Source organism: Apaloderma vittatum, unplaced genomic scaffold (genome assembly GCF_000703405.1).
Source record: "Apaloderma vittatum isolate BGI_N311 unplaced genomic scaffold, ASM70340v1 scaffold25711, whole genome shotgun sequence".
Classification (NCBI taxonomy): Eukaryota; Metazoa; Chordata; class Aves; order Trogoniformes; family Trogonidae; genus Apaloderma; species Apaloderma vittatum.
This window is the reverse complement of record NW_009700058.1, coordinates 12,299-31,044: the sequence shown is the minus strand read 5'-3', so window position 1 is coordinate 31,044 and position 18,746 is coordinate 12,299. Positions and strand designations below refer to the sequence as shown.

General features: G+C 35.4%; 1 protein-coding gene across 1 annotated transcript in view; it reads right to left on the bottom strand.

Annotated features, from left to right (window-relative positions):
• Positions 1–18,746, bottom strand: part of LOC104280849 (cytoplasmic polyadenylation element-binding protein 3-like) — a gene marked incomplete at its 3' end in the record, with an annotated part of 51,827 nt that overhangs the window by 28,027 nt on the left and 5,054 nt on the right. The window contains exon 3 of the mRNA XM_009878635.1: positions 3,459–3,549. Within this exon, the coding sequence (XP_009876937.1) occupies positions 3,459–3,549 (91 nt within the window). The remainder of the gene's footprint in view (positions 1–3,458; positions 3,550–18,746) is intronic.

Sequence of the window (18,746 nt, the reverse complement as noted above, 5' to 3'; positions counted from 1 at the left end):
CAGACAATACTTCTAAAAATACGCATTTGCGGAAGACTTTGTTGCCAGTGGCAGGCTGAAAGGATCCTGAAATAGCTGCACTGCCTTTGTAACATGCATTGCAGGCTCTAAGACACATGTAGCTTTTTCAGAATTAATTTTTTCTGAGCTTTCAAAACGAGAAGCTTTTGGTACTCATCTTTTCACCCCTTCCTTTAAAAAACTAGGATAATAAACATAAGGCCAAATGACATGTAAGCACTGTTAGTTAAAATTGTTTGAGAAAACAAGGCTCATTTACCAGAAGGTAAACATTTTTAAAAGTAATTTGAAAGTTATCTTGTTATTTTGATTTGTCTCTCTGTTGTTTTTTTTAACCAGGAATTTTATGCTTGTTTTACTTTCTATCTACACAAGAAAATGCTGCACAAAACCTAAGAGAAGACAGTCACAGATGCCAGCAGAAGGGAGGATTTAAAGGGAAAAACACCCAGTTTACTACAAAAAACAGAGAAGGTAAAATGAAGAGGAAGTAGTTCTGAGATTTGGTTAACTTAATAGGATTCCAGAAAGAGCAGTTGAAATTTCGCACAAGAGAGATTCACACAGGAACGTCTATGAGGAACTGAAAAATCAAGCTGAAGTATGAAGTATCAAATAACCAGTATGCTCAAAAAGCTTCAAGGTGAAAATAAACTAAAATGTGACAGTGACTTAAAAAACAAGCAAAAGCAAGCAGAGCCAATCACTTACTTTCTCAAGGTGATTACAGACTAAAATGTATTGCTACTTTAGAGGAGAGAGATAGAGGAGAATGGGATAAATAAGAAAAAAAAAAAGCAAGTAAATTTAGAAGACAAGATTAAGTGAAATCTGAGGAAGGTGCAGAGGACAGCAGATGAAAAGCTACATCTTTGCTAGGAGAAAAGCAGAAAGTTGGAGGCACAGGGAAAGAATCAAAACCAATTTTCATGGAAAATACAATGAAAACGCAATAGCAAAGTGATTTGAGGAGTGGATCAGTATTGCAGAAAAATAGTTAGGTTTTTATGAAGAGGATTCAGTTAACATAGTAACACAGATCTGTTTAACATAGAGGAAGATAACACTTCTCGGGAGGGAGAACAAACGTGTCCTGAAGCTGCCACTCCTACAAACATTGCCAGCCATGCTGCATACTGGGGAAACAGGAGTAAAGTGCACGTTAAGTGAAGCCAAGGCTGGAGGTTAGCAAAGAAAGGAGGAAGACAAGAAAGCAAGTCAGGGAATTAACTGTATCAATGGGAAAAGCACCAACTGGGCAGAGACACAACTAATAGGAAGCAAGACTTTTCCATCAGTTACTGGACTGGAAGCTGGAAGAGAGCTAAGGAGCAAGGCAGGAAGGCCAAAACAGGTGAGCAGCACTGAGTGAGAAAATGAGACAGAAAGAACACATCCACTAAGTGACAGAAATGTTTGCTAAAGAAAAAGTAAAGCTAACAGTCCCACTGGCACATGGAAAAGATCAACTCAAACTTTACAATTAATATCTAACTCTTCGGTTTCATTTTTTGAGCAGGGGCAGACAGTTCCTGCTTTCAAATGTTCATTTAAATCAGTCAGTCTTCTACATAAATTGATAACCTAGTAGAGATGAAAATATTAATTTTGTTTTGGAAAGGATACTTTTCTTGAAAAGCATGAAGATGCATAATGAAACCAAGAATTCCATTTCTATCTCATGCAAAACATCAACACTAAATAGCATTATGCCTCAAGTGCAGGTGTGGCATATGCCTCTTGCGACACTTACATAACCAAGCTCAGCTGAGTATTAGACATTATTCTTGATAGAATGACCCAACAACACAAAAGAATTAAAGATTTGTACCCATTATTATTTTATGTACCAATATTCCAATCAAAAACATTTTTAAATGGTTATAGAAACAAAATAATAAATGTATAAGCAAAATAGCACTTACATAATGTTCTTTTTCTAGAGTAATAAAATTTCTAATTTTCTCTCAATTTTTATATCCTCAGTTTCACAGAGAAATTCAGTCTAAAAAATTAGTCTCAACTTGTATATTTAAATAAACACTTTTTAAAAAGCATGGAGTTTTAGCTAGATTATAATATATAATAATACTTAAAATAAATACTTAAATCTACTTACTAGAGATTTTAATTTTTTTATACCAGCCATATGAATTGTATAGCCAGCAGAAAACTCAGTTTTGTTGAGTTCCTATTTTATAAGTTTCAAGTTAACACTTATTTTGAAGGACTATGATTAGAATACACGAGACAGTATTTCTTGCCGTTTTAGCTGAATGACACATGAAGGCTATAGTACAGCAAATTTCAAGATAATAGTGAAAAGCACAGTTTAAAAGAGCTGAGAATACAGGACTCAGTTTGGTATGGCTGTAAAAAAACCTTTGTACCCAGAAAGATGGTGAAAAAGACACAAGACCTAAGTACAAGAAAAAAATATTTTTCTGCATGTAGTATGTAAATGGGGAGGAGAGGAAGAGAGACAATCATGACATCAGAAATGTATGTACATAAGCATCAGTAAAGGAAGTGTCACAATTAAATTTATTTTCTCTCTGTTCCAGCGTCTTGACTTCTTAGAGTTTGGGAATCATTTCTAATTCAGTATTTTCTTTGTACGTGTCTTATTATCAGCTGCAGTGTTCGAAGTCAACAAGACTGCATGTGAGCCAGAACGTGTACCTATTTTTAAACCTAACCAATGAAAGATTAAGACGGAGGAGTGTGCATGTTGATCAGGAATATTTATTCATTGAAATGCTGCCATAACCTTTCATTATTAGGTAACAAATATTAGAAACAGTTTCATCTCCAATGCTACACCTGGCAGAAAAACAGCGTTTAGTGGCATACATAATCCAAACTTTCTCACAACTTGGCAACATCTTATGACCTTTTTGCTCTCCCTAACACCTGGAAATCCAAGTTATGATACATTTTTTTAAAAGAAACCTGTGATAACTCTAGGAGCAAGTTTGTAACAGAGGTTGTTTTAGAACCCTGTATATCAGCTGATGATCCAAAAACAAGAGTAGCATTAACTTTGAATAAGATGTTGAACACAATAATGGGACTCTGGTTGTACTACGCATTTTCTGAACTGAGTGACTGCAGCAAGAGACCCAACTGTGCAATTCGCTGATTAAAAGAACCACCAAGTTTCAGAGATGCCAGTTGGATAGATAATATAATGATTGTGCACTTAATAATAAACGTATACACACTTCACCTTATCTTCCTACAGTAGAGATGATTATCTTAAGATGGGAAAACAGAAGCTCATTCATTAGCAAAAAGTTTACAGCAATACTGCAAAGCTGATTTTTGTTTAAACACCAAGCAAGCATGGACATATGAATATTCCTAACCTGTAAAATGATTCCTCCACATTATATCAGCGAAACTCATTGGTGGGCCACTGGGAGGGTAGTGTTTACCTTTCAGAGGTTCATGATCAGTCCTTATCATATCCATTAAGGAATTTTCCAAAGAGTGCAAGTTAAAAGTGTCATAGGGCCTATTCCGGTCCTAGAAAAAAAAAAAAATTAAAAAAAAGACTGTTAGAGAAAAAAATAATTTTCTAATACAGGCTCATTTTGTATTTTCTAAAACTCTGGCGTCCAATTCTACATATCTTCTTGACAGAATTTTTTATATTACAAAAAAATATTATAAATATAAGCATGAAGTTGTTAAAATTATATCCTTCATTTTGTGACTACTCCTTTCACCAGTATAGCGATGTAGAGAGGCTTTTTAATACTTCTAAAAATATACATACTGACAATAGCTATTTCTAAACATTATAATTTAAATAAGAACTTAGAAATAAAGCAATATTCATGTTTACACCAGAGAAGTGAAATTGTTTGAAGTTCTGAGATACTTGTTTTTCAGCTTCATCATTTGCCTTTTGTCACAGTACTACCCGAACATCAGAGCAGAAGCAAGCAATGCTCGAGACACCAGCAGGAACATCTGTTCCAGAAAGTACCTAGTATTTCTTCAAATATCTAACAAAAATATCACAGGTTTAAGAAGAGTAGACTAGATGCAAGTCAACACAAAAAGCAACATAGAATATGCAGCACTGACACTAAGGCACTCAAAAACCTAAGCAAGTGTTGGTTTGTATTGTTTCAGTCTCATTTTTACCGTTGTTCAACTTCTATTTAAGTAAGTAAAAGGGAAAAAAAAAAAAACCCAAATGAAAACACAAATAACCTTTAGCAGCCTATTAAAACAACCAGTTTCAAAGTTCAGGAACAATCTTAGAGACAGAACAACTTACCCATGCCCATGTACCTAGAGCATTGTACACAGTGGGACGGCATACCTGCCTCTTGTAGTTAGAGAGTTCTAAAAAAACACTGATTTTCTTATTCTCATCACTATCATTAAAAAAAAAAGTAAAGCACAAATATGTAAAAGATGGCAGTTTTTCTGTGCACACTCTATTATGCTACAATTAAAAAAACCCCACTAGTATAACATTATACTATACAGACTGAAACCTTCACTGCAATGTCCTCAAAATTCCTGTAAAAATGTTTTTCAATCTGGTTACAACAAGATAATCTTGAAGGAATAAAATTCTAAGTCCTCAGACAAGCAGCAGCAGCATCTGTAGAAAATGCAATAATATGTTTTGTCTTGTTAAGCATTATTTCTCTCAAAATCTCTTTTTCTTAGGTTGTTGTTTTATAAAAACTAAAGGAGAGAATGAGTTAACTGGCATAATTTTCTTTTAATATTTCTGTTCTGGAATTCAATTAAATGCACATTAGAAGTTTGCTGTTACAGAAAGCACTGATATACAGATCTTCTTACTGCCAGAAATCTCACATTCCCACAGTCTGCCTACTCTACAACAAAGATCCAACTTCCTTTCCTCAACATGCGAATGTATTTCCTATAAGCAGACTAGCGTTATTTTCTTCACACATTTATTTCATCTATTGAGCATTTTTTGGCAGTCAAACTTGATGCCCAGAGAACAATATCCGATTTTGTTAGAAGCTGGGCCCCTCACTACAAAAGGGACATTTTGGTCCTGGAGAGGACCAAACAATACCTGATTTTGTTAGAAGCTGGGCCCCTCACTACAAAAGGGACATTCTGGTCCTGGAGAGGATACAGAGGTGGCTGCCAGGCTGGTAAAGGGCTTAGAACACAAGTCGTATGAGGAAAGGCTGAGGGATCCGGGGCTGTTTAGTCCAGAGAAGAGGAGGTTGAGGGGAGACCTCATCACTCTCTACAAATATCTGAAGGGAGGTGGTAGAGAGGCGGTGGTTGGTCTATTCTCCCTAGTGGAGAGTGATAGGACAAGGGGAAATGGATTTAAATTGCACCAGGGGAGGTTCAGGTTGGATATTATGAAGAATTTCTTTACTGAAAGGGTTGTCAGCCATTGGAACAGGCTGCCCAGGGAGGAGGTTGAGTCACCGTCCCTGGAGGTGTTTAAGAGAGGGGTGGATGTTGCGTTGGGGGGAATTGCTTAGTAGGTTGATAGGGCTGGGACAAAGGCTGGAATTGATGATCTTCTGGGTCTCTTCCAGCTGATACAATTCTATGACTCTACGATTCTAAGTACTAAAGTTCAAATGAGCTCACTGACTTTCAATTTTCGTTGTTGATCATATTTAGGTGTTCTACAGCTCCTCAGAATGGCAACATTTGCATAGTGTATATGAAAGAGCATTTGTTCACCTGTCCAAGATGATAAATACATATGGAATATAAAATAAAATGCATGCCTAAGAAGCCTAAAATAGATTTTGGGGAGAGGAGGAAGAAAAAAAAAACCACAACCAGAAACCAAAAACTTGAGGTAATTGTTTTTCCCTAAAAGAAAACTTTATTTTGGTTAAAACAACCCAGTCCTTAGTCATATATAGTAGGAGAGAAGAGTTTGTTGTATTTCATATTCACTTCCTTAAAAGAACTGCAAGGCCAGACTGAAAAGTGTAACTCAGACGTCTTTTTCCTATTTCTTTCTTTTAAATACCGGTATTGCGAATACGTAAGGAGGTCAGGTGTTATAATACTAAACTATGACATTTTTCTGAAGAGAAAACATGAAAGCAAACATACAACTTATATCCTAAATAGGAGTGGAAAAGTATTTTTCAGTAGATCAGTTCCCGGCTCTACTCTACTACATAGCTGTAGCAGAGCTGAGCTGGCAAAACCGGCTGGCAGGAGAGCTAAAGGGCAAGACTGCTGATTTTGCCACAATGACAGCTTATTCCAGCTTTAAACATCCTTGACATTCCAGTCTTAGAGGGCAGGAGTGAGTTCAGAAGAGGACACAGCATATAAATTGAATTTAATTGTCCTTTATTAACATACGTATGTTACAGTCTAAGTATGCTGTTACAGCAGCAAATCCCTGGGAGGTCCTATTTTGTTTTAAAACTGTGGAGCTGTTTCCATGGATGCATGTAGAAAAAATGGGAGGAAAAAAAAACATCATAGCATCAAAGGCAAGGCTAAGCAGGAGATGTTTGCTAGATCTTTCTAACCTTTTAAGGAGCGAAGAAACCTGCAATATATTTTCAAGATGGAATTAGATCCACATTGGACATGGGAAGATCAATTTATACCGAAACCCTTTACCTATGCAATTATAGCACCTCCCACTGAAGTATTTGAGTAAGTTAACTCAAGTAAAGGAAATTAAGACACAACAGATTTCTATGACAGGTCTCCAGTCTCCATCCAATACACATAATGGACCAGCTTCAGGAATGAATCAAAACAGTGCCTGGAAGAGGTGTGTTTATCTCTAGAACAGATGCCTGTGTTGCTTAATTCAGGAGAAGGCTGAGGGGTAATCAGTGTGTCAGCAAATTCCAGGACGGGAAGACATTCTCAAAGTTAACTTAATTGCGAAACAAAGATTATTTAGCAGTACCTGAATATGAAATTGACAGGTATGTGTATCATTTGAACTCAAAAGAGCTTTGTCGCTTTGTGACACCCCACAACGTGGTATGCTTTGTCCTGCCCCGTCAGACTCAGAGCATGGGCGTGTAAGGGCAGGGCATACCTACCACCACTTCAGCTCCCTCCCAATAGATACACAAACCGTGTCCTGACCGGCAAGAGGGAAAGGCAAAGAATGAGAAAAGAATATATAACTACATTAAGGATGATGAAGCTAAGACCAGATCTATAGCTAGGGCCACAATAGATGTTAACAAGACCTTACCACAGCCTGGCTTCCCACTACCTCATTTAGCTTGAAGAGGAATCCCAAAGTAATTGGAACTAACGAACTAAAAAAGGAAGTTACCAACATATTCCATGGCAGAGACAGAGAGACCACACAGCTTGCTCTGAAAACTGAAGCTGTATCTTTTTCTTTCATCTCTGCAGAGGACTATGACAGGAGAGACACTTGACCATTAACTGATTAAATCATAATCACAAAGTGAAAAGTTTTTCACTGAGAAGGCATGTCAAGAATCTAACACATTGCCCAAGCCTAGCTATCGAGAACACTCAAAATCCTTAACCACGTATTTTTAAACAAACTGAATCCTTGTTGGCATGGTCATCCCCATCTGCAGCACAGCATACACGCTGAGCTGAGAGATACACCTGATCTGCCTATTTTTTTTTTGTATGCGAGCAGCAAAACCTCAGACACCTAGACCCTTCCAAAGACACATTTGCCTGTGTCTATATATTTCAGGCCACCTGCTAAATGACTTTCTAGTAAGCTTCCAAACTGCCTGTGTTCTGAACAATGTTTCAGTCAGTTACTTCAGTGTTCTACATTCTCATTCTGCCCTAGATTCCTGCACCAGTATGTGGCACAACGCAGCCCAAGTCTGCTGAGCAACAAGATGGCCTCCACTCACCAAACTACTAACTGTTTCCAGGAGAATTCCAAAACTCCAGTTAGGCTCACTGAAGTCTCAGCATTTCTTACTTGCCAGATTCTGAGACAGTACGTGTAGAATTTCTGTCGGAAGGAAGAGATGAGTTCCTGGGGAACAGTTAAAATTCTTAGGGCTTAAACAACTTTCCTATCAATGCAAACTTCTTCACCGTGGTCACTGCTATGTTTCATTCTTCTGTGCAGCACATAAGCCTGGATTTGGCCGCACAGGACTGCTAAGCATTGCCAACTAAAGCTGAAGTCAATGGGAGCACAGCTTTGAATAAATACAGGGTAAAATGCCAGCTCTGTTTTAAACTGGGCTCGCTCACTCTAGCACCTGCAGCAGGGGTTATTACTAAGAATACAAGGAAAATGAGTTTGTCTCCCTCCAGCATCCCAATCCAAACAAGCAAAAACAGCAACTGCAAAAAAGTATTACAGAAGTTCGGCTTGGGACATGCTCAATCTGCCATGATGGTGCACATGAATGATCACATACAGCAAGCTCTAAATACTCGCTGAGCAGTAGTCTTAAGCTCCTAGCAGCTTCAGCTGTGATGATTTCCCACTTGCATGCTCAGTAAAGTAAAAAATAAGGAAAAATTTAAAAAATATTTCAAAAGATAGAAAATCTGAGGAATATGGTCACATGTTCAAGTAAAATGATCATTTTGCAAAAGAATCAAAAAACTGTAAATAGCAAGTGTTACTTCCTTTGCAGCTTGATGCTGGAATGCTGCCAATAACAACATGACTGACTACGCACATGTATGCAGAACTAGAATAATCAGAAATTTCAGTAATTTTTTCCTTGTCCTGGATTTCCTAAAAATATAAAATAAACCAAAACAAATAAGAAGGCATAAAAAGTAGGCAGGAGAGAAAAATAGAGTGAATGTGTCTGTGCCCATGATAAAGAACATTACAGCAGAGCTACTAGTACTAAGTCTTAATGGAATTTTATTTTAATTCCACTTCCTTTTTTGATCTTTCCACTTAATTTTGGATAGTATTAAACTAAGCCGGATTTATTATGTTCCTTTACTGGAACAAAAAGGGGAATGTTTTCTTATGTTATTATGTGGGCTCTTGGAATGCCCACAGAAGAAACACATTGACTTTTCATACATTTGTCTTTTCTCACTGCCAACTGTAGCACATTTTACTTTCATAGGTGTTCATAAGTTCATTGGGCAAAAGGTGAAATTTTTTAGGCTTGTTCAAAAAGATTTTATGAAAAATAAGGAAGTTTAATAAAAATAGATTAGGGAAACATTTCCATATAACTTGAAAAAAAATCAAAAAACATTTCAGAATTCTAGTTAATGATATTTAATCACCTTGTCTGTGTTATATAAACTTTTACAGCTAACATGCAAGAACTCAGACTGAATCCAAAAGCCTTGAAAACTTGACCTACTCAAGCAATTTTTCCTCAAAGAAATGTAAAGGTTTTATTCAAACTTTACCCCCTCATAAATTCTGAGTTCTAATATGTTATAAGAAAATTAAATCCTTTCAGTGAAATGTTTGCGATTTTTATTTCCAAATTAACTGCCAAGCACAAAAATAGGAAGATACACAAAAGGCATAATACAGAATTACAAAAACTCATATAAACTATATTATTCAGTTAAAAGGTCATTTTACTTTGCAGTTAAGATGAAATTCCCTTTTTGTACACACTTAATACATGCTCAAAATATACATTAAAATGTTCAAGCTTTATAGTCATAAGACTCAGTATCATAATCACTTAAACAGAATAGCCTGACAAGTTACTGACTATTCAATATTTGCTTGTAAATTGCATGGAACAAAGTAATAGAACTTATCCTGCCTTTTGCTAAATATAGGCTACAGGGCAGACTGAGAGGAATATACATAAACTGTTTTCACTGGTTTAGACAATTTATATTTTGGAGTTGCAGGGAACAAACCACAATATGGCCCGACTGGATACAAAATATACATATGCACGGTTCCATTTGATATTTTTCATTTCTCTCATCAGAGCCTTACTAAGCAATAGCCTACTTACTGTGTTCTTTGAAGCAAATTATCTATTCTTACAATACAGACTTTTATAACATGCCAAACGTACTACTTACATGATCACTAGTGTTATTTCTCCACCTCAGATTCAAAGACAGTAAAGCACCTAGTCAAATGCTTAAATCATCTAACTTAATGCTCCAATAGGGAACACTGTTTATTAGCAGCAAACAGAAATACAATACAGCCAATATTTCAAGCATCTTCCTTTCACCATCAAAACAATTAGACAACATGTCTAAAAACTCAAACAAATAAAACCCCCACAACAACAAAAAAAAAATCAAAAGAATCTACAAAAGCTATTATTCTTACACCCATTACACTACTGTAGGGAATGATCTGCAGACATTACAACTGACTGAGCACTCAGTAACAGGATTTATGTTTAGTCATATTTTGTTCAATGTGATGCTTTAGATAAAAATCTGCTCATCAGTCCTGCTGCTGAATGCATCTCAAAAAGCTGATGTATCCACTTTCTATTATAGTTACTGATTCCAGCAACAAACGGTTCCAACACTTGTAAAATACAGGATTAAAGTAGTTACACCCAAGATGATAATCAATTCACAAAAACAAGCAACTGGAAAAAAAAAGATGTCAGCAGTAGAATTTACAAGGCCATTCATTATCCCCTTGAGCTATTAAAATGACATAATTTAACTGGTTCATTGGCCCGCTGTGCGAGAGTTCAACACTGGTAAGTTACCTCTGGGCTTCTAACACTCTGTTCAGCAGAGTGATGCCTGTGCCCTATAGCAAGGAAAAACTAACGTTGACCTAAGAACACCTTGCAGCCAAATCAGCAGAGTTACGTGCAAACCTCAAACAACAAGATGAAAGCACTATAAAGGCGCAATGGGAGCAAACAGAGGAGAAAAGTGCACTGGGTGTGCTACAGCGTGAAAGGATCTGAATGATCACACTCTGCAGTCTGGACCATATAACATAAAAAAGACTAGAGGTATACTGAATAAGGAAGCTTTCTCTCAGAAAGATTTAGAATAGGAGCAGTCAACCCCATGATAGGATAATGAGACAAAACAGAAGAAAAAAAAGAATAGAAGTAATAACTGTCAAACAGATGTCTGAGTATCATTATCCAGTACTTTCATTTGCTATGGCCACCAAGGAATCTCAAGGATTTCTCTGAAACAGAAACAGTGGTTTCGTGTCCAGTTACTGATCATCAGTGACATGGGATATATTGATAAGGTTGGGGAAAAAGAAAAAAATGTGTCACAGAAACATTTTAGCCTTGTGACAAAATAATGTCTGTCAGCCAAGCTTCTTGTGCTTTTAAGAATAATGTGACTAAAAAAATATCTAACTGCCATATTTCAAGTCAGGCTTCTGTTCCACTCTGTGGTCAGGAAATAGCGCCTCTTGTGCAAAAAAAACTTGTAGATGCCAGAACTCCATGTAGATATTTCAAGAGAAAGGGGCTAACATTTCATGTGGTCATACAGGACAAGATCTACACCTGCTGGTTTGGAGAACTACCCTTAGAGAGGACTATAATTTTGCTACTTCAATGCTAATACCTTACTTCTAAAATGAAATCAAGAAAACAGAAAACATTAAGTTTACTTACATCTTTGATTACCTAAGGGGCTTGAAGGCATACAGGATGTAAGGAAAAGAACAACTGTCCTATGTACAAGGTGCCTGAATACTTACGTTAAAACTCTTAAAAATAACTAGAATTCATATTTCCTCCTCTAGGAAGAGAAGAAGTCATAAGCATTTTTGTGTTGTCAGTTAGGCATTACACACACAAATAACTGCTGTGCATTTGGATTTAATGATTTAAAATAATGCAGAAGTCACATACAAGATATCCAAGTATATGCATGAACAGACAATTAACCAAAAGGAAATCTTTATGTTAACACCTCACAGAAATTGGAAAGAAAATTCATAGGAGCAAGAAAAACACTTTTCATTTACATTATAAAAGCTAAACTGATTAGCACAGGGAAAAATTAGTAAAAATTGCTCCAGACAGGGAAAACATCTTGTGATAAAAGCCTACCTGATTTGCAACAGAATTTCCCTTTTTTGTACAAAGTAGTAAAGATTGACAGGCACCTTAAGATATTCCTTTCACTAGAAGGAAAAAGCTGAATGTTCAGCCACTTAAGTACATTCAGGAATCTGTAACAAGTTCAGCATGAATACCTTGGACAACAAATGCCTAGGAAAAAGTCTAGTAATACTGATAAAAGAATTAATCAAAAACGTATCAGAAGTAGTCAGGTGAAAATAATGCAGCCTCCATAACTAGTTTTCACATACAGAGAGGAAAATCAGGTAAACAAGGGTAAAAGTGATATCATCTATCCTATTCAGTAACAGACATCAGGTGCTTGTGAACACTGCAATCAAAAGGAGCCAGAATCGGTACAGCACAGTTATCAGAACGATTAAAGCTAGTCCAAGTAAGAACGTCAGTACTGTGTATACCTGACCAGTAAAATAAAAACTAAAGAACTGCAATAACTGAAGATATGGAACTAGAGATGACAAACATTGTTTCTATTACTTTTCACTGAAATTCAAGGATTTCCTCTCTTTAAAAATCACAAGGTGGAGATAATGCAGCACCATACATTAATGATGCAATATCCTGGAAAGTATAATTCCTGGTTCTTGAAAGACTACAATATGGCTGATCTAACAAAGATTTCACTACAGCTTTTCAAACAGTGCTACAAGCAAATTAACTAAATTATTATCAATAATATTGTTTATTAAAGTAGGAATACACTAGTAATATTTAGAAGACAGTGTCAATACAGAGAGGGTCAGCTCAGCATACAAAAAGAACTGATAGAGGATAGAAATAAAAGAAATCTGAGGTTAGTGGAAAAGACAAGCATAAAAAGTTTGAGATTGAAGAAACATCCAGGAGACCTTTTAGGAAGTTAAAAAAACTTTTTAAGAAGTGAAAACCCTGCAATTCACACTTCAACACAAAGCATTGTAGTGAGGGTTTAGAATATACACATAAATATATAAAAATGCTTTTATTCATTATGACCATATAAAAGACAAAATCACTAAAAACTTTGAAAATTACAGAAGTAACTGAAAAAATAAATTTGAGAAGGAACAACAACAGAAAAATTGAAGAAAAATAGTTTGGTGGTTCTAGTTCCTGTTCCTAAAGTTAGTTTATCTGCACATATAGTATAAATAAACTAGACAGTAGTGATAATGTAGTAATACTGATGGTATAGTGACGATTTAAACTTTATCCTTCAAAATCAAGTCAAAAAGATTTGGCTTTTTTAGTTCTTATCAGGTAGGAATTACATAATTACTCAAGACAATATGGCAATTCCTTCCTTTTATCTTTTTTCCCTTGCTGATAAGTAAGAAACAGCACTAAGAGCCGAAAACATTTCAATTGCTTCAAGCATAATGAAGCAGTAATTTCCAGTGAATATTCCAAAAGAGTATTTTATCATTCACGTATTTTAAAATAAAATCTTTGTTATATTTTAGCAACTTTCATAAGACGCCATAACTCCAAAGACTTCCTTTAGGAAATTAATCTAACTTGCAAAAAAAATCTTTACCATTCTGAGAAGAAAACCAAGAAAGCTTCAGTGAGTGATTTTCTTTCTTCTGAAGAGCCATTTTTATATAGAGATTAATTCAGAAACATAATACATTACAGATAACATCATTTTCTAAAGTTGCCTGACATTTCTCATTAAAAGGTCAACTTTAAGTTGCTTACAATGTTGCCAAAAATAACTTTTTAGGGTAAGTCTTTCTAGAGATGAGTACCTTCGCAATAATGCTTCCATGTAGGAAAAATAAATTTCACTGAAACATCCACTTATGATAGTGACATAAAAGAAAATCATATACATAAAAAAATGTTCAATTAAAGACAAAATGCTTTCATTGTTTTATGTCAGAAGTGTTTTTCTGTCAATTTCTGTCCCATCCCAAGTTACACATTCTGGAAGCTGAGTCTGGGGATGAGGAAAGAAAATTTGTTCAGCATGTTCAGACTGTTATCACTCATTTAAAATTTCTAAATTTTTTTATTTATAACTTCTACGTAATACTTCTGAGAACTCCGTTCTCCTCAAATTTATTTAAACCTACTTAAAATCCCTCATGCTGTTAAGTTTGCACAGGAGTACTTCCCACAGAGCAAGTAAACATGATTCAGCTTATGATTACAAGGGTTTACTTGGCCTTCCCAGGCACCATGAAGCTTTGACATAGAAAGTGGAATGAGGAAGGCCAAGTCAAATGAGAAGGCTCAGTATAAAAGGGATCAAAAAGCAGGAACAGAAGGAAGTGGAAGGGAAGTTTGAAAGGAATGGACTTGAATAGTTCGAAGCTGGATCAAAAAAAAAAGAAATTAAAAGAGGGGCAGCCATGCCCACAAAATCATGCCTCACCCAAAACTGAAACCCACTGAGAGTATGTGCGCTGTACACATCACTTTCATTAACCGGTACATCAAGAACAGCCTGTAGAGTTTGGCTGATGAATCACATGAAGGTCATCATCCTAACATGTAATAGAATCTGGGGTTTTGTTTAAGTATTGTAGGAATTTAGAAGAAAACCACAGTTCTTGCAAATTTTGCAAAGCCATACATAAATAAAAAGTTAACAAGCACAGGAGTAAGACTGTCTGTCTAAATTCTACTATTTTGCATGAGTAAACTCCAGCTGTCTAAGTTTCAAAACCATTTTTCCAAAAAAAATCCTATCTTATCCAGTGCCCACCAGTGATGTTTTTGAATAATGAAGAAATTGTTTGTTTACAGAAGTTCTATGTTGTTTCATGTAGAATTGGGAAGATGTACAGAGAATGACATAGATAGCTGAAGGAAAAGTAGGTCTCCGTTAAGGAAACGACATTTTTTTTTTGATCGTTACTGATGAAAACTTCTTAATTGTTGAATAATAGCCATGAAACTTAATCTAAAACTTTTCACAAGTCAAAATTTGGTTTCTTTACTTCATGATGCCTAATTTGAGATTCACACAAACAGCAAACTTAGAGACAGGCAACGGATGTTCTGTTTTCAAAGAGTTATATATGCTCAATATTTCAGAAACAAAACCCAACATTTTAGTCTTCTTAGGTTGACCACTGAGAAGAACATTCTCTCCCCAAACTCTGTGCCTCTTATTTACATCCACAGAATGGAGATCACACCACCCCTTCTCCTAATAGTGTTGTAACAAAGCAGATCAACATCTATTCTAACCAGCACAGCTCTTCCATAATATCTTAGAAAAACTGACAATTTTACTGCAGGTATGAGTTCAAAAAGCATGCAATAAAGAGATAAAGACACATTAAACAATGAGGAAAAGGATGGTATCAGTTAGCTGCGTTTCATAAATGCTGCTGGGAACTAATAGGGAAAGGCAGAATCATGTATTTGAAACTTATGAAAATGAAAATGTTGACCAAGTCTGAAGATTCCCAGTCCAAGTTTCTCTGACATTTCACAACTTGCATCACAAGTAATAACCAAAAAATTCCACAAATGAAACCCTATTTCTATATATAAAAACAGTACATTCATCTACTAAGACACCTTGCTTATTATCAGCATGTAGAAAATTCTGATAATTGCTTAAAAGCAATGCTTTGTACTTCTCATAAATTTCTACTAAACAAAACAGGTTAAAAATAAAGAAATAATGAAACAAAACATAGCAATGGTATCCTAAATTTAGTCACAGAACGTATAAAATGTCACAATAGCCTAAAAGATGAAAAGTCTAAACATGTTCTGATAAACCTGTTAGAAAATGAGAATGGAAAACTACATTTCAACTCACATAGTCACTGAAAAAATAGGTTTAGCTTAAGTATGAAAAAGATGCAATTTATCTTGATGACAGTAAATCTACTTTGTCGATGCAGTTCTAAAGCAGGTGTAACGGAAAATTAATTACAATTGGTTTTAGGAGCATATGAATTGCTTATACATACACAGATACACATTATAGATGCACATATATACATATTGCATATATTTATACACAAAATGTTAATATTACTAGGAATAGAAAATTTGCCTATTTCTCTCATTCTATATGTTCCACTTACTCTTGTTGCCAGCTAGAGGGAGGAAAAATAAAAAAACTCCAAACACATGTTTTTCCCTACAGAAGGAAAGTTATTAGCCCACATAGCACCAGAAAGAGTCCAAAGGGAAACTTAGCTGACCTTATGCTGAATAAACAGGAGTTAGGAAACTCTGTTTCCTGCCCTTTCTGAAATTTTGCTTGCACCCCACCATACCAAACAAGTAGGTCAAGATAAGAAATAGTGAGAACTAGTTCAGGCAGCATCTTGCAAAACTAAACACTTAACTGGGCTTGCAATAGGCTAGAAGGGCACAATAGTCTGACTATCCCTGAGAAAAAGCAGTAACTTCCACCTACTTCCATTGTTCCTCCCATCTGAAGGTCATACAAAATTTCTTTACCTAGCTTTTGATAGGTTCTAACAATAAGAACATGAGTTCTGAAGACATGGAATACGAGTAAACAATCCTCTCTGATGCCTAAAGAACGTGGTCCTCCATCTTCAGCAATTAATTGTAACCAGCAATTATACAAGAAAAGCTTTCAATATTGATTTCTGGGGATTGAGAAGACAAAGTCAGGAAAACAGGAAAAAGAAAGAGAAAGATACCTTTTCTACCTAAAGTCTGCTACCTGCCATTATGCTAAAGGTCTTGAACAGATTCCTTTCCTTAAATAACATATTGCGTGTTACTATGATGAGAGCAAAAGCAAAGCAGTATTTGGGAAAAAAAAAAGGGAAGTGTGTAAAGATCTTTATTTCCTGTGGGAGTTTATGCCAAAATTTGAAATAATGTTTTGATTTAATTTCTAGGACAAGCATCTTTTATTTATGAATAGTATTTTCAAACTTGTAACACTATCTTAAGTGATCAGTAGGAAAAAGAAAAAAAATGAAAGCCTGAGAGCCTTCGAGCCTCTCTCAAACTTCTTCGAGCCTCTATCAACTGGATAGTTTTGATATGTTTTTCTCTTTAGCCTAACTTAAAAGGTTTTGAAAGCACAGGAGTCTACTCAGTCCAAGGAAAATCAGATGTATACAGTTTAAGATCACTATATAACTTTAAAGTAAGCAGTGCTATCTTTTAGCTTCTCTTTGGTATGTTTCAGCCATGAATCATTCATGAGTGAGCTTAATGAAAGGAGAGCTATTTCACCAACTGCTAAGAAATGGAAATGTTCATCATCCATTCAGCAAGCTCGTGTTTTCTTGAAAATCACCTGTAACATGAAAACTTTACTTTTCCAGGTCTCTCTTCCTCTTACATTCAATTCACAGGAGCAGCCTCTAGGCAAATAAATGAAAACTGGGGATTCAAGAAGGTAAATAGCAAAATAAACTGTCATGCCTTTCACCTTCCCTTCTACCTTACCTCACAAAGGAAAGACAGATAATTCCTTTATCAAGTCTTTAGGACAAAAATACTGATTTGTTGTTCTATATTAATAGTCCTGCCTATATGTGGAATTGCTTAGAATATCAACTGTGTACTGAACTCACACCTTTGCTCTACCTTCACAAACTCTGAGGGCTTACCTATGCTTCAGTTGCTTCCCTAAAATCTGTATATAATTAGTGCTAAAATTATCATACTTTAATTATGAAAGTCACATGCTTTTTTTCTTCTGTACTGTTACTGTATTTTGAAAATGCAGACATTTAGAACTCAAAAATCTAACAAAAATTGTAAAATACTTCACAACTACCAAGGTTAGAATGTCACATATTGCTTGTCTCTAGTACACTGCAAGACCACTGAGAAACCATGACATTCATTTTCACATTTTAGTATTCACAGTCAGGCTATTTGTTTTGCTAGTTAATAGTAACAACAGGAGCAAAAAGCGTGGGAGAAAGGAGGAGGGGGGAAAAAAAAAGAAAACTGAACTCAGTTACTTCCACAGCAACTAGGTCTTTTTTTTTTTTTCTTTCTTTTTGTTCATAAAGCTGCAGGCTGCAGTACTTGTGTGTTATCATGTAAGAAAAAATAAGATTAGCCAACATGTCAAGAAATAGTTTTCAAGATACCAGTAATGCTTCTAAGTATGGCTACCTACTAAGCTGAGAAGAATCCAGAGCCCAGAATGTCAAATTTAGACTAAAGAACTATAACGTTTTAAAAATGAATCTTCAAATAGACCTACTGAATACAACTACTGATAGTTGAAAAAAACCATAACCTAGATTTAAACAAAGGCTTTAAAACAAGTCACCAGAATGTATCAGCCAATAAAATATCTTTTTATTTATTTTTATATGTTTTTTTCTATCAATTAATCATCAACCAAAAGTCACACTGGAATTATAAATATTATACAGTAACCATTCCCTTGCCCTTCACTCAACAAACAACTAGAGTGTGTTTAGTATAATGAAAAGTACTTGTGCCTGCTAATGTGTTACTAATTAGTGTATCTATATCTAAATGTATAAATATGTATTCATATAAACATATATTTATGAATATATATTTATACGCAAACTCACTGCGTGCTTGGATTTGCATTTTCGGTACAAAATACTAAAGTTATGTATCATTTCTAAATTTAGCTTATAATTTTATCTAGGTCCAGACTAACTCCTGTTGAAATCCATGAGGAAAAAAACCCAACACCAAAATGCTTCCCCAACAAACCTTTCTCAGTCTCTCTGCAAAATTATAGCATGTTAAAACTATCCTTATCCATAATAA